Source organism: Coptis chinensis, unplaced genomic scaffold (assembly GCF_015680905.1).
Source record: "Coptis chinensis isolate HL-2020 unplaced genomic scaffold, ASM1568090v1 utg3857_pilon_pilon, whole genome shotgun sequence".
NCBI classification, from domain to species: Eukaryota; Viridiplantae; Streptophyta; class Magnoliopsida; order Ranunculales; family Ranunculaceae; genus Coptis; species Coptis chinensis.
Window position 1 is genome coordinate 49109 of NW_028238149.1, and position 22282 is coordinate 71390.

The window sequence follows — 22282 nt, forward strand, 5'->3', positions numbered from 1 at the left end:
TCAAACCACCCCCAAACAGCATTTAATGGCTGGTTCATAGTTAACAGTATGTAAATCGGTTTACATCTGATAACTATAAAAATGAGTAGTTTACCTACGAAATGAACGATGAATCCAAACGTAAGTAAACTAAACTTATCATTTTACGTGGTTGATTATCAAAGCTTCTACTCTCAATGCGAATTGCACTAAATGGAGTACGAAGTTCGTTCCACTCCTAGTTCCCTAGCATGGATTGTTTTCTAAGTCTAACTAGTCGCTCTTAAGTCAATGAGAGCTTTACGAAATATTATACTACGATACTTAATTAAGATGATTACTAGAAATGAACTACAAATGCTATGGAAATACTATTGTTTGACTCTAGATAAGGAATTAGAGGGAATTGAATCATACTCGAATCTAACTTAATGACCTAGCATAGATTGTGGTATCTCGATTCTTACGTTTTCCACGGCAAGAATTTCTGAGTCTAATCCCTAGTGTTCATGGCATTTCTACCAAGTACTAACTAGCATGTGAGATGAGGCCACCCATTCTCATGGCTTAAACGCGACCTTACAGAGTGGAATAGATGCTACAACGTTTCTATACTAAACAACTAAGGTTTCATCAAGGCTTCATCAACCCCTCTAATGGAGGTTTAGCCTTGAGTCATCAATCTAACATTTACCATTGAATCTAAACTAAACATAAATGTGAAATCGAGAATTACTTAATTTAGCAATAATGAATCTAATTTAATGGTTTGGAATAAAACAATGACAAGAATTGAATTTAGATCTAAAATGGAAATGACAAATTCGAACTTGATAAAAATACTACTTTATTTATCTAATCAATCCGAACAATGATTCGTAGAGATTTAATCTAAAACAAAATTTAAATGGAACTAAAACTTAATTTAATTAATAAAACTAGATCTATAATTCTATATCTTAATTTAGGTCTAACCAGCTACCATTAACAAAGAGCTAAGCTTTTGTTTTATACATCCAGATCCAAAATCGTGCATGGGCTTGGAGCCATGCTTTGGGCGAAGAATCGGGCCCAAAACCCAATTCTTTTAGTCCAAAAGGCCTCTTCAGCTGCAGTTAGCTTCCACAGACTTTTTCGTCCACTTCTGCTCCTCTGATTGGGTCAAGGCTTGGACCATTGCAAAGCTCTTTTCCGAGCCGGTCGTTTTGACATAAGGTAGGCCCAATTCGAGGTCCGAGTCGAAGATATGGCATTCGGAAGTTCTCACTGACTTTTGCTCCTTTTTATCTCGCTAATGTGGCACATTTCGCGCATAATGGACTTTGAAGCACGAAATGCATAAAACACGTAATCAGTATTAACTCTTACTTATTATTCACATAATTGGTCTAACAGTATGATTATTAAGGGGTTAAAACTACAGTTTTGGGCTCTTATCAAACACGTAAACCGATTTTATACACCGCTGCCGGTGCCTCCTTGCTATGCGATTTTACTCCTTCAATTGCTTCATTCTTAGAAGATCAATCTAAGAGGAACAACAATTGGGGAGGTAACGATTCCTCCCGCTCCTCTCCTTCTTCTCGTGAGGTTAAACATGATCCCGAGCTTAAAACTCTTATCGATGCCCTCACTAAAAAGGTAGATGCCATCTCTGTTCAACAACAATCCACTCCAGTCATGAACATTAACTCTACTCGTTGTAATGTCTGTTGTAGTCTTGAGCATTCCGACTTCTATTGTCCTCTTGTCTATGCACAAACACCACCACAACCACCACACTTCAACCAGTTAACTCAACATCAAGGACAAGGGAACTTAGAGGACCAGAATAGAGGTTTAGTACCCATAACCCAGAACTATCAACATCAAGACATGAACACTATCAACATTAGAAAAAACAATAGAATCCTAAATATTAATGCTACAAGAACACTAATACGTAATTCTACCGTTCTTACGTTTAAATCAATTCTTCTTACTCTCAAGTCATAATCATGCAATATAATGAGTAAGGAATTCGTTCCACTCTTAAACCTTCAAGACTTAAATAGAATTCAACTAATCAAACCAAAAGGAACAATGGTGAGAGTGATGTGTTTGGTGTGAAATTTCTATACTACCATTCTCAACACAAGAACAATAATAACAATAAGACATAATTAAATTAAACTGAATTTAAAACTAAGATTGTGAATAAAGATGATTAACTTTATTGATCTAATAAAAAATAACAATGATATGATTGAATGAATAACAACTATTTTATTTTTCTAATGAATGATATTCAATGATTTAAATAACTAATCTAAAACAAAGAATGAAACTAATTAATGGAATGAAAACTAAGTAATTAACTAATCTAGATCTATCTTTTTCTAACCCTAAACTCCATTAACATAAGCTTCCTAACCTAACTGCCATTAACAAAGAGTCAAGCTTTTGTTTTTATCCTTCCAGATCCAAAATTCGTGCATGGGCTTGGATCCATGTTTTGGGCCAGAGAATCAGGCCCAAAACCCAATTCTTTTAGTCCAAAAAGGCCTCTTCAGCTGCAGTTAGCTTCCACAGACTTTTCGTCCACTTCTGCTCCTCTGATTGGGTCAAGGCTTGGACCATTGCAAAGCTCTTTCCGAGCCGGTCGTTTTGACATAAGGTAGGCCCAATTCCAAGGTCTGAATCCGAAGATATGGCATTCGGAAGTTCTCACGACTTTTTGCTCCTTTATCTCGCTAATGTGGCACATTTCGCACATAATGGACTTTGAAGCCCGAAATGCATAAAAACACGTAATCAGTATTAACTCTTACTTATTATTCACATAATTGGTCTAACAGTATGATTATTAAGGGGTTAAAACTACAGTTTTGGGCTCTTATCACCAGGCTTTGGTTACGGTCTCCTTATGACTCAACTCTCAAGGATTGAGATGTATGAGCCTATAGAATAGACCATGTTCAAGTAAGGTCATGATGATCATCATAACATAGAGCAGAAAACATATTTCCAAGTGACAGGAGGATGAAAAACCATCTCCGAATCCAAGGGTGTTTATTGAGCCGGTCACCAGTGGCTTTCCTTTCCTCACTCCAGAAGCCTTCAAATACTTCCTTTCAAATGAATAATAATAATAAGTTTGATATCCTTGGGAAATAAATCCAATGAAATGAGTTCAAAAAAATTTCAAATAAAGTAGGATGCACTCGGAAGACAGTAATAATATAGACTCGCATGAAAATGAGTCTAGATGCGGACTTTAGTTCAACTGGATTGCAACACTATCTTTATGACCTTCTAAAGTTATTGCAGATAATTCCAATTACATTCTTTGAAGTGGCCTACCTTGAGGTTTTGACTATATTAGAGGAAAATGTGTTATTTCAGTTTTAGACGTCTACTTTTGCCAAATGTTTGTAAAAGCGGCTAAAGATTCCTCGATTAGTAGATATATGCTTAAATCATTAAAACTCGGTGACACATTGATTCATTGAATTCAAAATAAATGTACACTAAAAATATTGCAGTAGCATAAACATATAAGATCATTACCTGATACTCGGTCAGTATTTGAGTCATTTATTGCCATTAAGCCAATAATTACCACTGCATAACAATCAGTACAATATGGTAATAAAAATTAACTTGGTGGAAATTATGAAGATGCTCAAGCAGTTAAGTTAACTAATGCGGTGGAGGTGGAGTTTCACTCTCTTTATCTGGTCCATGCTCTGGTATTTAGTGTTTAAGAGATGGTATACAATTATCAGACTATTATTTGGCAAAACCTCTTATGCTTGGCTTTCTCTACCACCTATCCGATGTATATCATTTTCTTGTTGGAATTTGATGAAAATGCAAAATCCCGTGTGTTTTGTCGCGGTGGTTGAATAATTGCGTTGGGAGGAAAAATTACATCACATTTGTGTCTCTATTGGCATTTAGTCTTCTTTGGGTGAGTAACATAGGTTTGATGTTTTACTTTCCGATAACTTCTTGAGGCTTGTATTGTAGCTAAAATTGAGCGGTGACTTCTTTTCTCGGTTCATGGTCGATTCTTGGGGTTGGAATTGCAGTCCCGTGCGGTGCTTTATCTTGATAAAAAGCTCCGAGCATCATATAACTGAGAGGCTTGGTGTTGGGTTCTCTTGGCCTATTTTAGCTAGTGTGGTGGTAAACTCCGAATTTTTTTTACGTTTACTTTCTGCTTTACTTCCTGGCCTTCTTTTGTCTAGATTTTTGTCTGTATAAGGACAGGCTGGTCTTCTTTATAAGCTTAAAGTCGATCCTGTTCAGTGTTTCTAAATTCCATTGTTTGATGTGTCATTTGTATCATATTTGTAACTATCTTTTTATGTAGGGTAATAACTACTCAACATAAGAATCTGAACCACCAATGAAGCAAGATAAGGTTGTTTCTTAACACTGATGTGAAAAAGCAGGATATAGCGTACACAAAGGTATGTATTCATAGAAAGTTATGTGAGTTGAGATAAACTTTATATTTCTATAGCATTTGTACTTGTGATAGTCATATTGATGCTTAATTACATATTACTAAATCCCAAAAAAATTGATTAAAATAAATTACATATTACTAAATCCCAAAAAAATGAAATTTTCTTTAGAGTAGAGTATGTGAAAAGAGAAGATTTTGTAAATGAAATTGGTCCTGTTGTGATTAAAGACTGAAAAGTCATACAATATATTAGAATAATTTAAACGAAAATCAAAAGTGGGAACTAAAAAAAAAATGTGGACATTAAAAAGGGACTACCATAAAGAAGCAAAATGGATAACTTAATCACTTTTCCATAAACTTTGGAAGTGCTTATGTGAAGGTATATGTCCTGCTTACGCATCAAGTCATGTGGGATTGTAAGTCATTGGAGCATAGTTAAAGATTTTTAATACGATTGTATTCATGAAGTTTCCTCTGAATATTTGAGTTTTTGTAACATTCCACCGTCCACTGACACCCAAGGCAAGATAGGGTTTCGGATCGCCTACCGCATGCTATCAGCGATTTGCAAAATCAAGAAAAGATAGGTGTTGCTTGGAGAGGCAGGGGAAGAGGAAATATAGAAGCAATTCACTCTACTCACAACAACTCTCATAGAGGAATTGGAGCAGCGAATAATGTATTGGAAATTGGTAAGTGGGGGAGAAGTATAGGAAAGACTTTGGAATCACAATGGAACAGAACTCCCGACTTGCGTAGGAGGATTTAGTCTTTACATGGTTCTCCTGCGGCAAGTGGATATGGCAGAGGAAATGGAGCAGCAAACAATATGAGACCTACAACATCATATAGCTCCTTATTTGAAATAGGAAAGTGGGGCAGAGGTGGAGAGATGGATGATATCCAATCATCATGGAATCGAAATTCTGATTCTTGTAGGCAAGTTAACCTGCCTTTGGCACATGCAAAAGATATTGGCTCATCAATGGAACAGGATTTATGATTCCGGGCAGATGCATGCCTTTTTTGGTTCAGCTGTTGCCAGTACAAAGAATGTCCCAGTGAGAGGCAAGGAGCATATAGTGTTATGGAGAGATCAAACTCCCGAAAGTAACTCCCCGAAGTCTAATATGATAGTACACGCACCAAATCAAGTCCTCGGAAGAGGTAGGGGGTGTTCTGAAGGAACATGGTTGGCAAAAAGAACAGTTCACTGGCGTTAAGAAATGGCACAAAAAATGATAGTAATTTTGCTCGGCAAGCGTGATTAATTACATCCGGGTTTGACAAATGAAGTATATAGTGTTCCACTTATGGTTTAGCGGAATATATTTGGACTCACCACGGTGGGTGTGAGGAGGAAGATGTAAGATACAATCAGGCGACTCTAGCCTTTTTGTTGACACGTTAATGGGTTCCTCATTCTTTGCGTTGATCCTATTTTTGGTGCAAGCATCGGAAAATGCCGCAAGCATCTTGTACTTGTTATATGGCTTAATCGTAAGTACAATGTGGTCAAACCGTGTAAAAGCGTATTTCTGGTGTGACAGCAAGTACTTGTTATATGAACCGTAAGTAGAAGGGGTATCGTATTTTAGGGTGAGTGTGGTCCAGAAGTTGAATCACGGTATGCTTCTTGTATGTTCGGACTTTTGGGTAGTTCTTTGTAAGTAGGATATGGAGTTTAGCAATTGTCAACATAATGAGGGAGAAAAATAAAACATAAATGATATATATCTTTTCGACCAATAAAACTTAATAAATTGATAATATCCAATTTTTTCTAATCTATTGATATGATGCAAACAGATACATCAATTAGCTAGAAGCTAATAGTCTACGAAGGCAACAAAACCAAAACAGAAGAACAGATAGCAACACAGAAAGTGCCACTCCTATGAAAACACTCCTCCCACCGAAAGAGGTATAATCATGACGCTTTCTTATCTCATTTCATATTATATTTCGAATCGGTTGCTGAAACTGGGAATACTGAATATAGTCTCTAGTTATATCAGAACTCTGTAGGTGTTGTTATTTCTGCTACCAATTTTTTTCCTGGGGGGATTTGTCTTACTCCGCTATATCTTCTCCTACTTTCTCCACCAGAACTAACTAACAACAGCAACAATTCCTTCTCCATCTCCTCGCATTGTAAGTAGTGGTTTCTTCTTTTGGAGTTGCTACTTGAGTTTCAATTTTGTGGTAGTTATTGTAGTTGATTTAATGCTTCCACCTTCTTGTTTCATTGTAGAGATAGGAAATAAAGTCAAAACAAACACTGATTGCCTCAAATGAGGTGGCCTAATTTTTACTTGGAAGTGAATATATATATTAGAAGAAAGAATCTGCTCGATAAAGATGAAATAAATAATATTAGTTTACCAACAGAGGTGTAAAAGTATGTTAAAGAAATGTGTCATAAGAACATTCAAAATGACTCGATACAAAAATTTAAATAAAGCGGATAATTGAAAATGAGACAGAATAATAAAAGGACACTATTATAACTAACCATGATCCAGAATTTAAGGATATATGAGATATGTTCACTCTAACCAAGTTTGTTTTAAGCCGAGGGGTGAAGTGGACAAAGTGCTTAAGCACCGCACCTCTAACGCTAACAATAATAATAGAGAAAGGTAAATAAAAAAACTTACAATGACAATTGATGAGTAGAGAATGTCAAGGAAGATTGTTGAAGACTTCTTGGAAGACAATATTTTTGGTATCTTGATGCAATTTGTCTTCTCGTCGTTTTAATAAAATCTTTCGCCCGAGCGTGAAGTCACACGTGACAATCGCGAACATATAACCGCCCATCGCGAAAATACTGAATTTTTGAGATATACTCCAACATTGCTTAGAGTTTGGCCTTTGCTTTTGTTTATTGTCATACAATAACAAAGCTTTATTGGATCTTGCGTTAGTAGTGAAGACAAAAGGCCAATTTTTATTTTCGACTTCATCACAACCGAGGAATGGTGTGTTCATCTCCACTTCATTACTCCAAAGAATGATTTCTGCTTTTAGGACATAATCTGTTATTTTGTCACTTTCATCCGAAAGTACCATTGCAAAGTCCCTTACTCACGGTTTATGTTTCTAATAAGCATGATAGGAGCTCCCTCTTTTAGTTGAATTTGATGATTCGCAATCCCTGATATTTGAAGAGTGTTAAGGAACTCTGTAGGATACAAAATGTCTTGATTTGCAATTTTATCAGATGCCGCACTTAATGTGTCTGCACTCAAGTATTCATGTATTTCACCTGGAATTAATGAGAGAACGTATTTGTTTAACTCATCTGCAGAAGCATTCGTAGGTGTCAGAATGCATCGACTTCTCAAGTATTCTACATCTTTGTAGTTCCTTGAAAGTTCTGTATAAACAGTATTTACAATCTCTTCTATCCCATCTCCTTCTGAACGAATAATTAGATCTTCAGGTATTTCAATCCATGATGGTTCTTCCCCTTCGCATAATGATTGACTGGGCAGTTTTCCTTCACCAATAGCTAATATCCAATTGCTAAATTCTACATCGGATTGGGTACTTGGTGATGTAGAATCTATTCTACTCAAACGCATGTTTATGGAAAGACGAAAAACCTTGAAGTGACGCCATAAGTAGGATCTGTTTATCGAAGCTGATACAATAGCTTCTCTTGAGCCTTTTTCTATAATGGAAGCTGCCTGCACTGAAGTCACCTCCCAAAACAACTGTTTTCCCGCCAAATGGTTTATCTTTCAAGCTTTTATCAATCACAGACATTATGTCTCTAAATGTCTTGTCAACAGACTCAAAGTCATTTTTCTTACTCATTGGTGCTTCGTCCCATATGACCAAATCTGTTTTCTGAATGAGTTTTGCCAAGTGCATCTTTAGTGTAACATTGCAAGTTGTAGATTCATCTGATCGAATGGGAATTTTGAACCTCGAGTGGGCAGTTCGACCACCTGGTAATAAAAGAGATGCTATGCCTGATGATGCTCTGGTAGAACTATTTTTCTTCGTGAGCTTAACTTTGCATTATTGTATTCCATAGATAAGTTTTTCTGTTCCTCCACTTCCATATACAAAGAAGAGACTTCCGGCATTACTTTCAATGGCTTAATGACAAGATCAAAACAGTTTTTGTTCGACATTCAATCCACCATGAAGCCGTAAAATGCTTGTGAGGAAAGTAAATTGCAATTATAATTTAGTTCCTCTTGTATCATTCGTTTCGGCTTCATCCGCTTGCGGGATATCAAACTTATAATCTTTTAGACTCCACCCATTCTCGTTCATTAGAATTTCAACTTCAAGAAGTGTTTTCCTTTCCAGTTCCGATTCAGATAAATTTGGATTAGCCCTTAAGATATCATCAGATAGTAACTCCCAATGGCAGTTCCACATATCAATAGCATTGGATAACTCACAAAACACTAAGAGTGTTACAAATAATTGGCGTAATGACGGACTGGAAGACCATTCAGCTGCTTCTTTAATGGCAAGATGCCATTCATTGTCATCTTGTAAAGACCAAAGCTTAACGGCAAAGTCGACTTGTAATCATCATAGAGAGTACCACTAACAGATTTCGATTTCTTCAAAATTTCTAGCTCCCTTTACAATGTTTAGAAGCATCACGATATAGTATCTTTCCCCTTGTGTTGGTGAGCATAGAATATTCTTCCAATCTTCAATCCTTGGCTTCTTCTTTTCCATTCCCTGAAAAAATTAACAAATATGTATGTTATGAATAAATATAAATTTTATATGTAATTTCAAATATAAATTTTTCTTTGGAAATTGTAATGTATTGAAACCTTTGCATTTTGTCCCACACAAATTGTAAAGGGAAGTCAACATATGTAAGATGTCTTCCACTGGTCTTTTTTCATTATCACGATCCCTCGGTGAACATAGTTTTTTGTCTTTTTTTCACTTGCAACAATTTCAATTTGGATCCCCATTTGCACGAAAAACAATATTACGCTGATTTTCAAAATGGAAACTCATTCTTTCAAATGAAGGATCTCAGATTGGATGTCAAATTCATAAATCCTCCAACTTGCTTCTAATGCAGATACATATCTGAAGTCTAGATAGTGCTTAATCTCATCAACTTGATGTACGACCGGCTTACGGTTATCTTGGTCATAGACATTATTTTCTTCAACAATAATAGCTCGATCTTGCCCTTTTGAAATGTACTTGAATAAGTACTTAATCATCCGTGCGGGTTACAATGTTCAACATTGATGTGACACTGAAATTCTTTGGTAAGTTCAGGGTTGTAAGGAACAACCCATTGATTGTCAATTTCAACCGGATTTTGACGGCCCACCACAGCAGTTCTTTTATTATCTCGCCTTCGATAAACTGCAAAACCTTTCTCATCAAATGTCGTTTCACTGCAAAAATCCTTTGGAAATTTCCTTGCACATTTCTTCTTCTTAGTGTCCATACATGGAGAACCCTTTTTCTTCTCACCACACGGACCATGAATCATTGTTTGGACTACAATATCATACAGTAGAGGTTCATTGGCTTTGTCTGGCAATTCAGCTGATATCATCTTGTCTATATCCGAAGCACTTTTAGCTTTATCTTCCGGATGTAAAAACAATAAAATGTGAGTATGTGGCAGTCATCGTTTTTGAAATTCAAAACATACAATCTTGCACACAAAAAAGAAAAATTTATTTATCTTAGGATGTAAAAACAATAAAATGTGAGCATGTGGCAGTCCTCGTTTTTTGAAATTCAATAACATACAATACTGTACACAACAAAGAAAAATTTATTTAGTAGCGATCTTTAAATAATTATAAAGGTATATGATCTTATCAATAAGTACGAAATATATCTTCCTATTAAGAAGTGAAATAGATGGATCACTTTCAGAAAATGAGACAAACCGTAAAGCATCAATCTTAACAAATTGAATTTAAAAGGGTACTAAAGTACATTAACTAAGTAAATGACACTGGACACAACAAAAAATGGGTAGTTTTGTTAGATGGATGCTAGTTCCGCTTTTGTGGCTGAGTTCTATGAGGACAGTTTTCATTTCATTGGGGAGTTATTCTTGAGTATCTCAAGGTCTAAGCGCCGTGATCAGTAGCATTTACCAACTATGCCCTTGAGTGGGTGCTCGGACTTCTTACTTCTAAAATTTGGTGCTCGGACTTCAAAATAATAATGGTTAGTGTGTTTTTTTCAGCGGTGAAGGTAGCTTCCTTCTTTTTTCCTCCCATCTCCTCTTCATTACGTATCCGGTTTCTAACAACTTTGACTATATAAAAAACACATAGCTCAATTGGTGCTCGGACTTCAAAATAATAATGCGGTTAGTATGTGTGTTCTCCCCGTCTAAATATAGGATGTTAAAACACATAAATTTACATTTTACGGTTAATAGCAAACATGAATTCCACATTTATGAATAAATTATTAACTATTGTTTCACATTTTGTAGGTTTTTCCTCTACGTCAATTTATAGTCTTACTGGACATTATCTATTCTATATAAAAAAAAAGGTATGTGATTATAACCTGCAATGACTCTTGCCGAAATGATTTCCATAATGAAATCTTTTCATAATGCACTCCAACTTCATTTTGAATACTTTCGACACACAACGTCCGGGAACATCATTAGGCAATAGTCCGTGGTCTTTTTTGTAGATAACTAAGAATTTCATTCCAATTTGGATTGCAAGTCATAGTAATAAAAAGATCGTGGTGGTCTGCCCATCTACATATGGCAATAGCATCTTGGTAGGTCTCAGATCATGTATCTAGGCCCTCCCAGTAAATGTTGATGGAAGGATCAAACGTTTACCAATTGATCTTTGTTGTAGTATCACTGTGTTTATTTTAAAAACGGGTTATTGATAAATTAAAACAAATTATAAGCTAATGGAAATAAAATTTAAAAATTAAATAATATTACTTATATACCTGCTAATTTTGTGATCCATCACATTCTTCAGATAAATCAGCCCTAATTTCTTCTTGGTGTGTCCGATACCAACACATTCTTTGATCTTCTATACATGTATAACCATCAACAATGACTGTTTGTCGTAAACGTCCACCTATCCAGAGTAGGCGACTTTCTAGTGTCCTTCTTTGCAGTCTAAAAGCCCAATATTGTCTCATACTAACCGTGATCTCTTTTTATGATCATCTATATTAAAACTCTTTTCATTTTCCTCACTATTAGGAAATCTTCTATAAGGAATCCAGTGTCTATAGCCATCTTCACCACGGGGAAACATTAAAGGATATTGCAAAGCCATGAATTTAGGATGCAATTCATTTATTCTCTCCAAACCTCCTCTAGTTTCAACAATTATGTCCCTAAAATCATTAACATTAAACCCATCCCCTTCAATTAAAGCTGCAACTTCATTGCCAGTTGGCAGATTGTATTGTCTTCCATCACTCTGCCGAGAATTAATAAGTCTTAGGCGGACATCAATCATTTCATCTTCTTTAAATCTGTCTCTAGCCATCCTAAAAGATCAGACAACTTTATTGTGTTGATCAAACATTTTGATCAATCCATCAACAATTGCAGGATCAGGAAGTTCATTATATTCATTGAATATTTGCATCCTATTCTTCAATTCATTTTGAGTATCGTATACATATAACTGGGCAAATTGAGGAGGCTTATTTTCGAATGGAAGAAGAGACCCAATTTTATGATGATTTTGCCCACTTATTCTGAAAACGAAAGGACCTCCTCCATCATTGATAGTCTTATCTATCTTCCCTCCTCTTGATAAATTGAAACATGGAGTTGTATGTCCGTATATATCTTCTAAATTTAGTAGATCTTATTCCTCCTTGCAACTCTAAGAGTTTATTAAGAAACTTCGGGGGCAGTCTCAAATAGTGGAAGTTGAACTTTTCCTTCACCACAACATATAGAGAATGTTGGAACAGATGATTTTCCTTTGTTATTTCTTTCTTCTTCCCAAAGAATTGCTCCGGTACACATACACTCTTGGGTTGGTGGTCCAAAGTCATGAACTCCTAAAATATAAAAAGTAGTTGTGAATTTGGCAAACATTTTGAATAAAATATCAAAATTGAAGAAGAAAACACATACCATCATTGTTAGTATACTTGCTTAGATCCACGATGAATTTTTTGCTTTTGCAAATGTTTATTCCTTTCAATCGATATTTGTGATTTGAGATATTGAAGTCATTATAAAGCTATATAGCATCCGTAAGATTCAAAGTACCTATTTGGCTTTGTGTAATAAAAATATGAAATTTCAAAAACTCTAATTAATCCTCAACGGAATATAAAATACAATTTTACCTTTATTTGAACATAAGTTGTTTTCCTTGGATGCCAACAAACGATTATGTTTCTTTAAAGCCAACAAACGACTTGATTAAATGAGCTATTTTAGCAAATGTTCCTTTGTAGATTCAACATTATTTGTTTGAGAATTTTACCAAAAAGGGTCAACTTTAGCCATTTCTTGTGGAAAGGAGATTAAAATTGTTGTGTCATTATAAAATCGGTAAGTTCATACGATACTATTGCTTAAATGATTGCTCTGTTGCTCATTAATTCTGTCTGCGTGTATCAATTCCTCGTAATAAAGGCATAAAGAAAAAATATAGATATCAGTTACTTACATCTATACAATATCTTAAAATCAAATGAGAGTATAAAACGGTATTTTTTTATTTCTCAAGTTACATACCGGTGTGACTTTGATATTCCATTAGGCATGGATGTTTTCTTCTATGCTCTTTTAACACTTTTTCTCTATGGTTGCTCTTTGTATTTGCGGACATCATAATTCTTCTATGACGATAAGGTTAGAACCTTCAATATATTCACATAAGGTTAGACCCTTCAATATATTATTTTGTTAGAATATTTATCAAGTGTGTAAAATAAAAATTAACACTTCATTACCATTATTCTTTTTCGGTGCAAGAATACATCGCCTATTGTACCGAGCAATTATGGAGGTATATATTTTTCGTCATCCATAAGGTAAACCTGAACAACTCTTCCTCTCTTTGGCTAAAAGCTTTAACTCTTCTTATAGCTCTTTTGCTCTTATTTACTACAGCTAATAATGATTTAGAAATTCTTCTTGGACAAAGACTCCTTTGGGCCGTATAAATATTATATTGGAAGCCTTAGGATATAATCGAGTGCTATGATTAAGTTGCGAGTTGTTTGGGGAATTATTTATATTGACAGTTGTGCAGGGTGTTATAACTCTTGGAGGTGCTAAGGCGTTGGGGAGTTTACTACTCTCGGGCAGCAATTTGTTTTACCGTAAGATATGTGATTAATCAAGAGGATCTTGGGTAGAGAAAAAACAGTTTGCTTACAGCTTTTGTTAGTGTTATGTTACCTTTAAACTTTTAATTGTATAGGATTTGTGATTGTGTAAGAACTGAGTTAGCTTTAGAGTTTTAATTGCATAAGACTTCTTAAATTTATCCTTGGACATTTGAGTTGTAGTAATTTATTAGGTTATTTACTTATTTGAATAAAGAGTGTGAAACAAAATCAAATTCCTAGTTTCATCAAGATAAAACAGGGATCCTATTCCTAGATCCTATATAATAGCTCTGTTCATGTTTGTGCTAGCTTCTCGTGTTAAGATTTCACCTGCAAAATGAAATCTTAACAAGATATAGGTGCAATTTTGTATGTCACCCAAGATTGAACATCAAAACCTAATTGTGTTCAATCCACACCATCTCTTTTTGTATGTTCACTGTATGAGTGTCTAATACTCCAAATGTAAGGAATCGAGGAGTTGTAGAAATATAAAACACTTTCGAGCTACACTTGAAAAAAAAATCAATAGTGAAGTCAAGGAAGGGCACAATTTTCTTTGAAGGTTGTTTACTGGTGAGGTAAAAGAGTAAATCGAAATTGATATGCACGAAATAGGGTTAGATTCTTGAAAAAAAAAAGTGTGATCTTAAAACTTTGTGGTTGTGCTCACTCGCTTTCATAATCCCATAGCTGCAGATACGTGGTGTGCGGTTGAGACCTTACTACCATAATCTAAAATCACGAATATACATGCGAGCCATCTTTGAAGTGACATACTCATGTGCATATGGTGCGGGTGTCGGGCCGCACTCAATGTTTGTTGCAAAATGTTTCTATGGGTAAAGACTGAGAGCAATGTAGAGTGGGATCCGAAAAAAAAGTTTGACCTCTTGTATATGAGTTCACCTTTTTGTGTGCTATATGATGTGTATGAGACTTCATTTCTGATTTTAATGTCTAAATGAAAATTTTAAGTAGTTCTCCACGAAAACCCTCTGAGTTTACTTTAATAGGTAACTTTGCCGTGAGACTTGATATTGATAGACAGTTTTAGGTTTGTTTGTTGCTAGTAAATATTATCTAGCTGCAGTCTATCTGGACATTCATATTTGCCCTGTAGTGAAGGTCATATGTGTCTCATTTTGCTTCTCCGTGTCTTGTCCCCTAAAATGAGCTTAGCCATAGTTCGAGCTTATATATGGAAGAAGCCCGATGATTTGGTTCTCGATTCTGAGAGTGGTGCAGCGAGATAATACTTTGGAGGACTGTGGAGGTATGCACCACGTTGATCCTATTAAGAAGCCTCCGCCTCCTGTCATAAAAATTATATATATCATTTCGAGGACTTTGATTTCCTTTAAAGTGAATCATTTGTTTGCCAAAACGAGTCCTAAGGAATTGTATTTCGATCTCTAAATTAACACATGTTTAAGGGATAAAATCATAAAATATGCTGAGGTAATATCTTTTTGCTCTCGTGTAGATGCTCGAGGCTGGTTTGGGATGGAGAGATGTCAACCTACGATTCTTGTAAAATTCTGTATTTAATTCTTCAATCGTGCTGGCTCATACCATATCTATTTATTGCTTCCTCATAAATCTAGAACACTGTTCTTAGACAGCGCTCCTTCAACGTGTTCTCAGACAGCGCTCCTTCAATGTTTGAAGGAAGTCACTTACTTGATTGTATCAGCAACCTTTGGGTCGTATTGGAAGTGCATTTGCATCGGAGTTGGGAACAATTCAGGTTTTGGAGCAGACTGATACATTGAGAGTTCTTGGTACTGACCCAGTGGATTACCTTGTCACACCGAGAGTGTTTCACGTTTGGGTTGTCTTCCAGTGCCCTTCTTGGTGATGGGTTTTATCAGTGCTATGATTAAGTTGCAGGTCTTTGGGGGAATTATTTATATTGTCAGCTGTGCTTGGGGTGTTAAAACTCTTGGAGGTGCTAAGGGCGTTGGGGAGTTTAAGATATGTGACACTATAGGATTTGTAATTGTGTAAGAACTGAGTTAGCTTTAGAGTTTTAAAGCGTATAAGACTTCTTAAATTTATCCTTGGACATTTGAGTTGAATTTCTATGCAAGTAAGATAACATTATTTAATTTGTGTGTATTTAATTTAATTCCTAGTTTCGTCAAGATAAAACAGGATCCTATTCCTAGATCCTATATAATATGTTTGTGCTACTCGCAATGGCGGGCATGGAAGATGGTGTGTTATTATGGAGAATGGTGTCGCTATAGGTCCAAGTTTGTCGGTGTTTAAGAGAACAACTTGTAAATTAGAATGGCCTCCCGTGTCTTGGAGGATCCATAGTAGTGATAATGACGAACTGCAACATTGTATTGTTATTAGAGTATTCATACGATCTTTAGCATGTAACTTTATTCTTAGCTTCCATTTCTAGTGTGTAAATTCATCCACACTTAATTCATATTTTTCCTTTAACCTCAAATTCTCTGACGTCCAGTACTACGTCGATGCAATATTCTGCCTTCAACATTGTATTGTTCTTAGAGTATTCATACGATCTTTAGCATGAAACTTTATTCTTAGCTTCCATTTCTAGTGTGTGTAAATTCATCGACACTTAATTCATATTTTTCCTTTAACCTCATATTCTTCTCGGCGTCGAACCACGTCCATGCAATATTCTGCCTTCATTGTACACTTTTAAGTTTAAATGTGCTTGATTCTAAATCACATCCAAGAATTTTTTCCTCTTCATGGATAGATAGTGCTCTTTGTATTGATATTCTTTACAGCTAAAATCTGTTATGAAAACCACGAGAATATTTTGTTTTGAATGAGTGATTAGTGGTTCTTTGAAAAATAAGTTATGAGCGAGCCGGATAGCCAATACTACTACAATAAATGAGAGAACTTAAGAAAAGAGGAAGCATGAGATTTATGATCTCATCGTCATTGCTTATCATTCTTATGTTCATACATCTATTTATATGGAAAACGTGACTAACTTTTCATTAGATCTGTTTATAGTTGTCACGTCCGAGTTTGCTATGACTCAAGCCGATCCGGAGGCTTTGAGTTGGATGCTAAATCATCATAGCTGAGTATAATACACCCCTTGGATGCAATCCAACCAAAAGCTTGTATAGTGAATCATCATAAGAAACTTGCATTGTAGGCAAACATCTCACAACCTGTTTCATTTTGGTGGAAATCATGCATTACTAACCATTTGTAAAATAATCCATAAACCACCACATGGCAAGGAAAGATCATATCAGCAGTTCTCCATTCCCGGACGAAAGAAAAGCATCGCCTCCCTTTTAAATATTCCCCTCCCTATATGGTCCCAAACTACCCATGCCAACTTATTACCTCCAATCGTTACTTGTTCTCGACTAGCTTTTGTGACGGACCTTCAATCACCATACAACCAAAGAAATTTCATTTACACATCAGTGTCAACCCCAAAATTTGATGGTATGGCCTCACTGTCAGATATCTGGGATGTCGATCCACTGTCATCCTAACGACATGGAAGCCGCTTGAGTCATTCCTTCACTATGATAGATGTGAGTAATCAATGCAATTGATCCTCTACTCCAACTGGAATAGTTATGGGAGAGACTGATGGTAATTTGTAAACATTGGAACACCACCCCCAGCCCCATGCTCAACTGGGATTCTTGAATGATCCCACTTCATCCCTTTCAAACTTTAGTCCTTCACTCCTTTGTATCCCTGTCATCTGTTTCTTTACATGGCCAAATATTAGATGGAAGGCAAAAACGAGAATAAGCATAATAAAAATCAAAGCTTTGGTTTATTTCTTTGACTTATAGATATGAAAATTAATGGGTTTTAAAAGGGAGAAAAAACTTACCAACATTGAAACGAATTTGAGAGAATTTCGTGTGTTTCAATTTCATTGTTTTCTTAGCAAAGTTCAAATATGGTGGCTCAAAGACTGACTTTTACTTTGAGACAACTTCATACCTTACCCCTATTCTAGCCTTAAACCCGATGCTACACACCTATTCAATCCTTTAAAAAAAAAAAAAAACTTATGTGCTAAAACCATTACGAGAGAAAAAGTAAGAGCAAAGGTAACTAATTCATAAGTATGCCAAGATAATAGTATAACAAATTAACAATAAAACTCGCAGATGGAGCAATAATAATAATTAAAGCCAATTCATACGATTGTTGGTAATTTTCCTAGTTACGTTTACTTAACCAAACTCAGTGAGCTATGAGCTTATAAAACTTAATAGCTGTCGAATAAAGTACTCACAGTCTCATACAGAGTCACTCATTAATAGGTATTTTTGTACAGGGAAAAATTAATAATAGATAGAGATCATATTACATACCAAGAGTGAACAGATTATCGATGAAAAACTCATTATATCCTATCATAGTAAGTGCAACTTGATGCATTGTCTCGAGTCATTCAAAAGCTATGTTAAAATGTGATTTAAGCTAGAACCACCTAAGATAACATGTGCCAAAACTTATGCAAATACATGTTTAAGTATGAATTAGTAAGTGAAGAGCATACATACATACTAATCACCCTAAAAAGTGTGGCAGAGGATGACAAAAAATATGGAGAAATTAAAATGAATAAAAAATATAGAAGAAATAAAAGAACAAACTTTCAAAACTTAGGAAGTTCATAACTTAGTTCCTTCAATATTGGAAAACCCGCATTAAAACGATCAAACTATGCCTCCCCTGCTATATTCCATAAAATCAACGGTCAACCTAGTAACCCACCACTCAAGTCCCAAAGAAAAATCATGTTAGTTAGACCGGGGAGAAATTTCACTCCCCTCAATCAACCAATGAGTAATTCTACCTCAACTCCTCGAAGGGGTTGTTAACTTTGTTGAGCGAGGCCTGTTCCTAATCCTTTGCCTATGTGGTTTTATATAATTAAAAGCTAGAAATATTATAAGCTAGTCATAACACAAACTTGTTCCCTCAATCCCTCAAACCGATTAGTATGCCTCCCCACCGCTAACAAATAAATCAATGTTATTGCAAGGTGGACCCGAAAAGGAACTAACTACATGCACGTAAAAGAAAACAAAACAAACATGGTCTTAGGTGTTCTTTCCACACTATGGAATTTTTTAATTCTCGAAGTGACTTGTATATACATATATTTCAAAATACAATGGTTTGCATTCTTAATTCACCTCATTAATTGACATTTGAAAATCAATTTCCTACTATAAAATACGCAAATGAACATAGCTTCTGAAACGATTTGATCTAAGAATCAAATATAAACAATACCCACAAAGACACCCCAAGATCAAAATCTACATTATAATTCACAATAAAGTAACAAAACAGACCAAAAAGAAAAAAATTAATAGACCATTTTTATCAATGAGTATAGCGTTATAAGGTACCTTTACTTTCACCATGCCATCAAAATCTACATTATAATTTACAATAAAGTAACAAAACATACCAAAAGAAAAATTAATTCACCATTTTTATCAATGGGTATAGCAAGATAAGGTACCTTTACTTTTTCACTCATGCCATATGTGATGAAAGGATTATTTTTATGTACTTTCTCCGTAAGATTAGATCAAGACTTGTAATGAGAGTACTTAGGGTCATCCGGATCTTCCGCTTATTCCATGAGAGAAGTGACCTCTCAGACGGTGCATCATCTTTGGTGCTACAAAGCCGAAGTAGATCAAGAAAGGATTTAGCTGTGTAAGCCTTTTTCCCTGCAACTTCCCTGATGCTTTCCTTGCTCATCTCATCATATTCAGTCCACACTTCTCCACATGAGGAGTTATGTTTAATCTGTGCCTGACCTGACCCTGGGAAATATCAAGTTAGTGTCTCAATCAGATACTGAGATTTTGTAAAGAAAGAAATAAAAACTCATAAAATTGAGGTCACATAAACAAATTAACCATAATGAGTGTCAAAATGAACTATTTTAAGATAATGCATGCATCTAATAACGAAACACGTAAAGCTCCTAGAAAATCATTTAACAACACTGACTTGTTAGTTAAACAAATGCCTATAATCATTTTAATGTAATGATTCGCAATAGTATTGTTAAAAAAATTAAAAATATCACTAAGAGCAGAATCGTATCATGTAGATGACAATTGGTCAAGTTATGGGGTCCTTCGAAGCAATTAATAATAGAAGTAACCTCTTAGCGTCATTATGTATTATGCACATGAAATATTGACTATTGAGTACAGATTACAGATTGAAACTTCTAAAGGCAATCTTCTGAAAACTATGCAATTTAGTCAGATTATTATGCACGTCTCCATGTACTATTGCTGATAGGTTGGAGGCTAGACTATGTAGTTTATTCAGTTCTATAGCTCTGTTAAGTTATGCATACTTCTGCACCATGTCTTGAATCCCTACAAAGGCCACCAGGAACTCGGGCGTTGGTGCTTTTCTAAGCAATTTCTTCACCACCAACTCTAATGTCGTACTGTACCTGTGTTACAATGTTTTTTCATGTTTAAAGCTTTTTCACAACATACCTAAGCTAGAAATGAGAATAACCACCTAGCTAATTTAAAGTGTTGTAGATGTTCAAGAACTTCAAAGATGAAAACATACCCGAAGTTAGTGAGTTCCGAAGTTTCTTAGCCTTAGTTATGACTCAGAAATCTTCTTGAACTCCGCTTAATACTACATGCTGTTTTACCACGATTGTTACTATTCTTTGTTGGTGAGAATGGAAGGTGGAGAATATGGGTAGCTTGAATCTCACCATTTCCTCATCAAGCATTGCCTCCTCAATCCATGTCCTAATTTAATCAACTATATTAATTAAAACTCAATAAACCCTTTTGTCCACCTTCAAACACCGATAAAAAAAATTGGGAGAATGAATAGAAGCGGTATGAGTATCGCGGAAGGTCTCGGTTCCAAACCAAGATAATGTCGCCAATTCTAAAGGAGGAGTGCTTTGGCATACATCCTTGGCGTGCATTAGGTCATACTAATAGGTTAATAGGTGGTTCATGGCGAAGCGGGCGAGATTTTTTTTTGCATTCATGCTGACCATAAGTTTAATATGAACGCCCTAACTCAATACCCAATGCTCGAGAATTATATTCATGCCCGCCTTGAAAACCTAAAATTCCAACATAAATGCAATCATAACTCTAACTACTTGGTTTTTCAACAAAATGAATAAGATGGTCCTCATCCCACCTCAGTGGTGCCATGCATTCCAATAAAGTATACTAACAATATAACCTGAAGTTCAACATATATTTCACATTTGGAACTAAAAAAACATCCAACCAATAGAAATATTCTAACGTTTTTTACATATCCTCCTAAACTATGAATGACCTAAAACTTTGCTATGTTATTCCTCAGTCTACTTGTCCACCATTCAAATGATAAAAAAGTTTAATGACTCCCATTTAATGCCATATCCACATAAGTAATGCAACTAAAAAATAAAGTGCAATTAATGATTCCAAGCTTATTTGTAGCTTGGTAACAAATTCTTAATTCTTATACTAAACCATAGGAATAAAAAAAAAAATGGTTGGTTGGTAGTATCAAAAGATGTCGATTTACCTATATAGTTTGGAAGTGGTGCTACATTGTTTTACATTGATTTTTCATCCATTAAATTATCGTCTTCAAACTCAAAAGTTATGCGTCTTAATGCCCTGCTTCTACAGGCCAAGATATATAGTGCCCTCAATAAAACTAAAAGTTCATCTGTAGAGGCATATTGCAACATGTAGAGAGTAACACTGACCTATATACCATATAGTTCAATAGGAAATTCAAACGAATTGAACAACGGCAAGTGAAATAAGTTTACAATGGTTTTATTGCTTTTTAATAACAACACATAATCAGGAGGCATTTGAGGTTTATAAAATTGAAAGTAAAAAGATGTATACAAATATGATAAATTGGGAACACGGTTAATCAATTTAATTAGATCAAAAAGAAACCAATGAGGAGTTGAGGCTCTTGGTGGTGGAGTGGTGCAAAAGAATCAAAAAGTGAAGTGAAGGAGACCAATAGCTTATCCAACTTTTTGAACACCAATACCATGAGCATGCATGCTTCACATTATATGCTCCAACTATGCAATAATGATTTTAAAATTGGACTTGTGAATTTTAAAAACTTGAATGATAATAAGAATTAAAAATATAACAAAAAATAAGTAAATTCAACTACCTTTTTCGATTTGTTGGTTTTGTTCTTTATGGTCATTCTATTCCTTTTGAGTACCTCCCCTAACCCTGTACAAATATTTCAATTTAGGTAATTGTTGTTTGTGGTGAAGTAGTAGTTGAATTGATTATGTCTATCCATATTTAATTAGAAAAATAATACTTGAGTCTTGAATTTTCAAAGAACATATATATATATATATATATATATTGAAGTTCGATCACATATTCCTCTTATGTACTCCTTTTGCGAGATCTGATTTTCTTATCATTTCTTGATCTTGGAACAACTTTAAAATTATATAAAATTAAACCCCATTTG

The 22282-nt window shown here is 35.1% G+C and overlaps 1 protein-coding gene and 1 long non-coding RNA gene across 2 annotated transcripts; one reads left to right on the forward strand and one right to left on the reverse strand.

Moving 5' to 3' along the window:
* The first annotated feature begins 4088 nt into the window (after positions 1-4088).
* Positions 4089-6358, forward strand: LOC147473196 (uncharacterized). The gene is made up of 3 exons (XR_015210534.1): positions 4089-4149; positions 4337-4436; positions 6248-6358. It is a non-coding gene; the product is annotated as an uncharacterized LOC147473196 (long non-coding RNA).
* Positions 6359-7524: 1166 nt separating this feature from the next.
* LOC147473197 (uncharacterized) lies at positions 7525-8320 on the reverse strand. Its single transcript, XM_086587730.1, has 2 exons — positions 8050-8320; positions 7525-7976 (listed from the first exon to the last, which is right to left on the reverse strand). The coding sequence occupies exons 1-2, from the start codon at positions 8318-8320 to the stop codon at positions 7525-7527; spliced, it is 723 nt and encodes a 240-aa protein (XP_086443856.1).
* Positions 8321-22282: the final 13962 nt, after the last annotated feature.

Bases quoted from the DNA above. Each gene is read 5' to 3' on its own strand.
- LOC147473197 (XM_086587730.1), bottom strand. From the start codon at position 8,320: ATGCACTTGGCAAAACTCATTCAGAAAACAGATTTGGTCATATGGGAC. The intron at 7,977-8,049 runs GTTTTTCGTCTT...AATCCGATGTAG, and splicing joins ACTTATGGCGTCACTTCAAG to AATTTAGCAATTGGATATTA.